The sequence below is a fragment of the Ruditapes philippinarum genome, unplaced genomic scaffold (genome assembly GCF_026571515.1).
Source record: "Ruditapes philippinarum isolate M1 unplaced genomic scaffold, ASM2657151v2 ctg3762_1_1_1_1, whole genome shotgun sequence".
Taxonomy (NCBI): domain Eukaryota; kingdom Metazoa; phylum Mollusca; class Bivalvia; order Venerida; family Veneridae; genus Ruditapes; species Ruditapes philippinarum.
In genome coordinates this window covers 27,834-36,436 of record NW_026863398.1, presented here as the reverse complement: position 1 = coordinate 36,436, position 8,603 = coordinate 27,834, and the positions used below count along the sequence as shown (strand labels likewise).

Genomic DNA, 8,603 nt, shown 5'->3' with positions numbered 1-8,603 from the left:
TTTACTTAATGAAAATATCTTTTGAGCATTGGGTCTTTTCTAATGTTCTAATGATCTGTTGGTCTACAAAATTGATATTTATAATGGGTATTTAACGTTCTCTAGACAAAGATAAGAAATTCAGGGATGTTAAAAACGACAATCTTACATCTCTGTTTTAAAAATATATATTCGAATTTGTGTATAATAGTTTACATTTACTTAATCATATTATCATATTAATAAGGTCACACATTTTTTTCATGAATCACTGTATAAAATCTTATGTTACACATTTCTAAAGGGTTTGTGTTTTTAAATATATAAAATGCACTCAATTAATGTTTAATATAAAGGATATAACAATCGCCATATCAAAACAATGACACAAATTAACCTTGAACATATTTATAAATAAAGATAACCTTAAGATTCAAATTCCATTATTTTCCAGGTAACAACAGGAAACATTTAGGACATACAGACACTTGTAGCATATTAGAATCGAACATGCTTCTGAATGGATTCTTGTAATTTTAAGTAAGTATTTGTTTCCAGTTTAAGATTACAAGATCCTGAAATATTTTGCTGATTAATTTAACAAGTTTTAAATAGTCATTAGTTGTAGTTATACGTTATTTCTTTTCCTTCTTTTAAAGGTTTCGATTCGGATTAATCAGCTGTTGGTTATTACTTGTTTCAACTATTTCTTGCACGTTGCAATGGATATATACAAGAAGCATTACTCTTAATGCCGGTAAGATTGAAAGGTGTGTAGATCATTGAAAATGAAAATATATGTATATATTTTAAATATTAATAACATAAGAACGGTTTGATAATCTTTCATAATTTCGTTTCATATATATTGTAAGCGTATCATATGATAAACTATTCCAATATTCTAAAGATTATGACTCATGTTTACTTATACCTTGTTATATATTCTAAAATCTAAATCTGTTTCAGTGTCAACAAGATTAACAATATAAATATTTATCCAACTAGAAATTATACTATTGAAGATTATAAGCAAATAACAGCTCACGTGCAACAAAGATTTTACGACCTGCAGGTATGAGCATCTAAAAGTTTTTAATTAAGTGTAGTAAAGAGTTTATATTATGACCAGTTTCTTATGTTTCAATAATATATTTTTGATAATGACTTAAGGGTTAGGATTTGATTTTAAAGGTTAACTGTGATCAATAACGACTTTATTTTAATATCGATGTTTGTTTGTGAATTATGTGATGTGCATTTAGTGAAAAAATATGCACCACCTTTTGTCATTTACAGCATTGCACTCGATTTAGCACTGATTTAAATGTAAATTTTCTTGAAACTTTCTAGACTTTGCATATAAAAATTAAGCAATAATCATTCGAAGGTTTCTAACTGAATTTTTTAAAAAGTTTTAAAGACCATATGAAGCGGTAGAAAAGACAATTTTTGTTTTAGTTTCATTGACAAAAGTAAAGTTATATTGAACAATAAAGATAAAATGTGCAATGAGATCGATCTTTAAACACTCGGGGTGCGCAGTTCAAATTCTTCGGACACGGCTATGTACCACCATATTATTTATCACTTTTTTATTTTTGTCAAAAGGTTTCACAATGCCTTTTTCGGTAGGAAATCAATTAGAGAGCTAAGAAACTTTTGTTTTGCAGAATCCATATGATTGCAAAAAAGCAAGGAAGGTGGTATGTGATACTCGAACAAGTAAGTTTTCAGACATATTTATTTGGTATGTGTTAAATATATGGATATACAAGTAGTAATCTATGCAAATACAAGGGCTGTCCGGAAAGTTCGTAGACAAGGCTATAAAATTATCATAAACAGTCATATCAATATAACGATTTATATTTTGCTAAAGTATTTATCTGATAAATATTTCTAAATTAAAAAAGTATAATAAAAGTAATATTCGCAAAGCGCTGGTCACCATGGCAACATGACCAACGAATCACGGAGCACTTTGATTTCATGACGATAGCTTCTCAAATATTAAGTAACTAAAAGTTGTAATTTTAACGCAAACTCTAGTTTTTATTTTGTGACATCATAGGATACTATTACATGATATTTAGTGTAAATTGTGACGTTATACGTAAATAAACAGCTTGTTTACGAAGATTATAGGCAATGAAAGTGCGTAAATTTTGTGCTGCAAAAATGACGTCAAATTCACGGACGGAGTAACGTTATGATATTTAACTTAATAGCAACGAAAATATGGCGCCAACTGAGATTTGAACCTTTTCTTTAAAAACAAAATCAACCATAAAATGTTAAAGGCAACTTGCGTTTAAATGTCAAACAAGATTTAGAAGCATTGATGCTGATATCGTATAAGAAACGCTCCAGGCGACCAAAAATAGCATGGCCGAAATATTGTAGATTGCGTTTCAACAATCTTTGAAAAAAGGCAGGCATCTCACACACTGTTTGGGAACCAGTGACATCTTTCTTTTAAATACTTATTTTAAATATGAAATTCATGAAGTAATAGCAAACGAACATGTACTAAGTATACGTCAGAGAGATACCACGTACGTCACAGTTCAGTAATTTTTAATAGATGTGTTCGCTAGGTGTGTATATTTATGCTGACAAAATTTGTACAGCGTATGTATTGTTTTACAATAAAAAATGAAGATGTGTATGAACTTTCCGGACGTCCCTCGTAAAAGCACAAACTATTTGTTTGAAAATAACACCTAGTCAGCAGTGTCTCATTCATTTTATCGTCTAGGATACTGCAAACGTTTAAACACAACCTTGAAAAAATAAAAGCAGATGCACAAAAACCAAACAATTAAATAGCACAAAGTGAACCATTGAAACGCAAGACTTAAATGTTAAATAGAAGTGTTTAATGCATCCAAAGTTTTTTTTACTATAATTATAAAACCACTTAAACCACTCAACTTCAAACCATTAACGTACTTGAGCAGATATTTGTTCGAGAAAACAAAGATTTGAATCATATTCAAAAAATCTACAAAGTATTATTTCTACAGGTTTCATATACTGACGTTTCAAACCCAACAGGAATGGTCAGTTTAAACAAAAAAGTTGTCACTGTTATTGTTTGAAATATAAACAAACATGTTTATCATTTAAGATGGATTCGGGAGTGAAGTACATCTACTAACAATCTGTTTAACGATTGGCTTCATGACAAACAGAACTGTTATTATTGAATCAGAACAATCGCAATATTCAAAAACAGGATGGAATGGTTTGCTGCTACCGATGAGCAACAATTGTACACAACTTTACAATCAGACATCACAATTAGTATTGAGTAATTTTATATTTCTGTTTATGATTTAATTCAATATATTCTATAGTAATATTAGTTCTTTTCCCTCATTTTATTAGGATAACATATTATAAATAATGACAAATACATTTTGACAGAAACTGTTTTGTTTGAAAACACATGACAAGCATTCTTGTCCAATGAAAATGGTGTAAGAGCTTTTGTCCTCTTTTGTAATATGTTTGTAAAACTGTATATAATGAGTATATTCATGCAACGTGTTTGATAAAACAAAAGACGAACGGATCATAACATTCAACTTTTTAACCAAGCAAAAGACACTTGCATTCATGTAAACAATAACACTAGTTTTTACAATAATGCGAATTATTATGTTTTCATGAAGGTTTGTTCAAGTCAGATGATATGCCTGTAATAAAAGTTGGATACAAATCATTCTACTTTGATTTGCAACTTATACTCCCCCACTACATAGTGGATGTGGTAAAATGTTTTCATTCCGACCCACAACTGTGGTGGGCTGGACAAATCGCCAACTATATCCTTAGACCTACTCAGCGCGTTAGAAATCTCATTGCCAAACAAAAGCAGGATCTTGGTTTCCAGAATGTGATTGTTGGGTAAGAATATGTTTTCCTTCTGTCTTAAATATGTGATAAAGCTTCAGTTTTATGGTATATATATATTTGCAACAAAAATGTTTTTATCGTTTTTATTTTTGGCTTCGAGAGAGAAGATCATATCACACCTGCCTTAAAAAATGGCTGGTCACTTGTGTCTTTTTCTATAGTTCCCTCTGTACACAATTTTTAGCACAGTTTGCAATATTATTCATACAATTATGAAGCCATATCTAACAATAATAGCTGCATCGTTTAACTAAACTCCTTGACCCTACCAGGTAATGTATCCATTTATTACACATCCATGATGATTTGATAATTGTATTTAGTGGGAACCGTCGCAATAAATAGTTAAAAGTTATAATTAGATATACTGTGCTTATTTATTTGTCCTTTTGCATGTATATAAAAATGCTACAGTTCTACGGCAACTTTTAAGACAGCTAATAGTTCCTTATTATTATTGATATTCTTCAGAAACTGGCTGTTATGAGGTTATTATATTGATACTTTTGAACTACAAGTTGTATCAAAATCCATGGAGAATGATCGTAATGGAATCAAAAGTCCTATCAAACTATTTATTAAATAAAACAAAGTATCATTACTGAGATATTATTAATTTTGATAAATTTAGACTTCAGGTTCGAAGGACAGATAAATTGTCTGAGGCATACTACTACAATTTAACAGACTACATGGACATTGCAGAGAAATGGTACAATGATTACGAGAAAACATCGGGATATACAAAGGTTAAACGTAGAATATTTTTGGCAACAGATGTACCTGATGTCGTCTTGGAAGCAAAGAAATCGTAAATTATTTTAACCATACTGAACTATATACGACAGAACATTTTTAACTATTTCATTAGGCAGATCTTGCAATGTGGTTTGGAAGAGTTCATCTATTTTCCCTAGTAATTGCAGTGAGAAGATATAAATGTACTAAGTTAATTTATAAATATGTATTCAACCTAGCAAAATTATATTTCAAAATATTAGAAGAGAATTTCACATATTAGTTGTGCAGTACAAATTGAAATATTACACATGGGGTGTTCAAATACTTATGAATGAAAATGGGTCAATTTTCAGAAGTGCTTCACAAACAATGCCAAAATAATTATCTCAATTCTTCAAAATTTTCACCAACATGAGATTTACAAAGTTTAAGTCTTTAACCCATTTTATAAATGCGTCGAGGTATACTGTCCAGACACTCGAATATAGCTGAATGAGAATTTTCACGTTTGTTATTTTCTTCCAGCAAGTTTTGTTTAGAGCATGTGAAATAGGAAGAAGTCACAAGGTGCACGATCTTGCGAATGAGGACAGTGAAGAAACTCAACAAACTTTTCCTGTATCAGATATTCTTGTACAATGGCCGCTTTGTAGAACTGTTTCTGGTCGTTGGGTTTTTTTTAAAAATATTTCTTTAATTTATGAAGGAACTTGCCTTTTTAAAACTTGGTAGTAAGACAATTTAAATAGCAGGACCTTGATTGGTAAAGAAAATTACATACATGATCTTTTTGATGTTCATGGTGCTTTTTGCTATGTAAGGTCTTTGACATTCTTTGGTTGACCATATTTTGTTATGTATCTTTTGCTTGGGCATATAAAAGTGAACCCACGTCTCATCGATCGTGATGATATTTGCGCAAGATTTATTGCCATATTTAGGGAGGAAATGATGCAACACTTGTTTGGAGATACTTACCCGAGCAGGTTCTTGCTCTTTTGTAAGGGGATAGGGTATCAATCTGGCACTTATCCTTCTCATTCTTAAATGACGTCTGAGAATTGTATGAGAATTGTATAAGCGGCACATACAGAGATACCAACGCATGTAGCTATAAACCAAGTTGTAAATCATCAATAGCAATCAAATCCTTTACGTTTTTAATCATTTTCGCGAAAGTTGCAGTTTGCATTTGGACGGCGTGCATGAGATGCATCTTTTACTGAATCAACACAACTTTTAAATTTCTAACACCACCATGTGACAGATGAAAAGGAAAGTCATTATTTCCAAAAGCACATCATATTCCAAAAATACCAACAATACAGCGGTTCTTGATACAGGACTGTATTTGGTCAGTGAAAGGAGACCTTTTCCCAGCCAATTTAGCTTTAGTATACACGAGAAGATAGTGTTAATCGAGCATTTGTCAAAGCTAGACTTAACTGATATACACATGCATTGTATCAAGTGAGAGCTTACACTATCATGTAACTATGCGATTCATGTATACGTAGTTTGTGCAAAACGTAGTTAAAGGGAGATACTGGCCTAGTTGCATTCATATTTGAATACCCCTCGTACCAGTCACTTTATCATTTATGGAATGGTAGACATAATACGAAACATGTCTAAACTTAACCATCTTCTTTCTTTGGAAATTGTTCAGGTATATTTTCCTTACTTTATTTCTTTTTTTCAGTTACCCAGCCTACAAATTTATCAATGATATCAATGCTACAATTGCAGCAAACAAACGTGAAACACGATTTACATTTTCATCTTTGTCCGATATCATAGTCGATATATTTTTGTTATCAATGTGTGATTACATTGTTTGCACCATGACGTCTAACGTAAGTAATGCATTAATGTATACAGTATTGTTTCTTGTCACAAGAAGAAACATATTTTTTTCTATTTCTATAAAGTATCATTTCTAAACAAATGCATTACTTATCAAACACAAGAAATCACTTAAATTGCCGAAATGACCATCATTTATATAAGGAAAATTTGAACTGGTGCATTAATTCCAGACCTGCTTAACAACTTTTTGATGCACGTGTTTTTGAGTGTTTTTATAGGACAAAATTCTTTAGCGGTCGCTTTTTAAAATAAGCATCAGTGAATAAAATAGTAACATTATCACTCAAACTAGATTTCTCACAACTTATACGCGTTTTAGAAAATTGATTCATTGTTATTTGTTTTTAGGTGTGTAGACTAGCGTATGAGCTGATGCAGAGTCGCCATATAGATGCGTCAACATATGCTAAATCACTAGATTGTGATTACTATATCCAAAGACTATACAAAGCCCATTGCAAGAAGCAACCCACACGAGTAGAGCAGTTGATGAACATTACTCACAACACATTTCAATGATACCTAACACTACTCTTTTTCACTTGACAAGTAACAAAAATATGATTACGTGTATGTAATAACTGAAACTAAATGTTAAAAACATGGACTGGCAGATTGATGCAAAAAAAAATACACACAGCATAATGCAAAATTAACAAAATATAGCTTTTGATCGCGTGTTTGGAATATTGAAACGGAATACCTTACCTTGATACCCTGGACAAAGGATTTGTATTTTTTATGTGAATACGTTAATTTGATAGTTTGATCTAAAACCGTTTCTTTACACACCTTAATGTAATGATTTGTATTTATTTGTAGCAATGACCAGACAGGATGACAATCCTTTCTGAACTATCATTTCACAAACAACCAATTGATGCAGATTGAATACATACACCAATCACCATAATCATGCTAATTGTACCGAAGGTATTTACGAAAGCCGAGGCCTATTAGTAGGCTCATTGTGAAAACAAACTTTCTGAATTAGTTAAATCTTTAATAAAAAATGAAACACAATACGTTATTATATTACTTAATTCAAATTAATTCGATACCGCTTGTAAATATGATACTTATAAATAAAGCTGTAAATGTGGTTAAATATTTTTACAAAGAGACATGAGCTACAACAATTCAAGAACTTTGAATAACGTGTCTTAAATTAAATTAAATCACAACTGGTTCAAGAGGCACATATGAAAACGAAATACAAAATAATCAGTCTTTTTGGCTGGTCTAAAAGATTTTGGTTGGGTTGGGTTGTACGTCTTCCAACTTTGCAAAGGTCATTTGGCAACATCCGAAGGATGACTTAATTGTTTTAGTTAAGAACGGCACTGTAAGTAGGTCTGGCTATCTGCATCAACCTTTAAATATAAATATCACATCTTCCTATTTCTATAACCAGAGTACATACATCAAAAAAGGCGCACAAACTATCCACCATTTTATAGATATCAATGTTTGTTGGGTAGTCCTCTATAAATCCATTACTATAACATTACATGAATGTGATGATCACCCTTTAAAAATAATGTGAAATTAATGTGAATTAGAGTGAATGTTTGATAATCACCTTTTCCTCAACTCTCTCCAATCCATGAACAAGCCTTCGGGTAAAACATTAGAAACACTTATAATATTTTCAAAAAATATATATCTACAAAATGACAAACACAACTAGATAATATCCAAATAAAGGAATTAAAAGAAGCACAGTCACAAATATAATGTTTTGCTGACATGGTGATTAAAAGTCTGAATTCCTAAAACTGTCTAAAATGTAAAATTTATAAATTTGTAGGTTTGGTTTGATTGATTCTGCTTATGGATGGTTTAAGAAAATGCATGAACTGTCCATAGCCCTAGCACCGGCTTAAGCAGAATTAAATATCTAAATTAATGGTACACTTTTTAATTTAGAAACATAAACATATAATTATACTCATACGTCGGTTATCATTTAAATTTACGATATGTTATTGCATAAACAATGGCGTATATACACATATGGTATATGGGTATAGTATATGGTGAAGTGTCTAACTGTTAGAATCTATGTTCTCATACCTTAACCTTTCAAA

General features: G+C 31.0%; 1 protein-coding gene across 2 annotated transcripts; it reads left to right on the top strand.

Moving 5' to 3' along the window:
- The first annotated feature begins 411 nt into the window (after nt 1-411).
- On the top strand, nt 412-7,857 carry LOC132721998 (alpha-(1,6)-fucosyltransferase-like). Of its 2 annotated transcripts, XR_009624553.1 has the most exons (10): nt 412-519; nt 639-749; nt 949-1,054; nt 1,653-1,704; nt 3,113-3,295; nt 3,660-3,894; nt 4,535-4,714; nt 6,347-6,500; nt 6,862-7,446; nt 7,477-7,855. XR_009624553.1 is itself a non-coding variant. In XM_060706392.1 (9 exons), exons 1-9 carry the CDS (start codon nt 500-502, stop codon nt 7,030-7,032), a joined length of 1,212 nt encoding a protein of 403 aa, XP_060562375.1. In that variant the 5' UTR covers nt 412-499; the 3' UTR covers nt 7,033-7,857. The 2 variants fall into 2 exon arrangements, 1 of the variants encoding a protein (XP_060562375.1); XM_060706392.1 differs by having other exon boundaries at nt 6,862-7,857.
- The last annotated feature ends 746 nt before the right edge of the window (nt 7,858-8,603 follow it).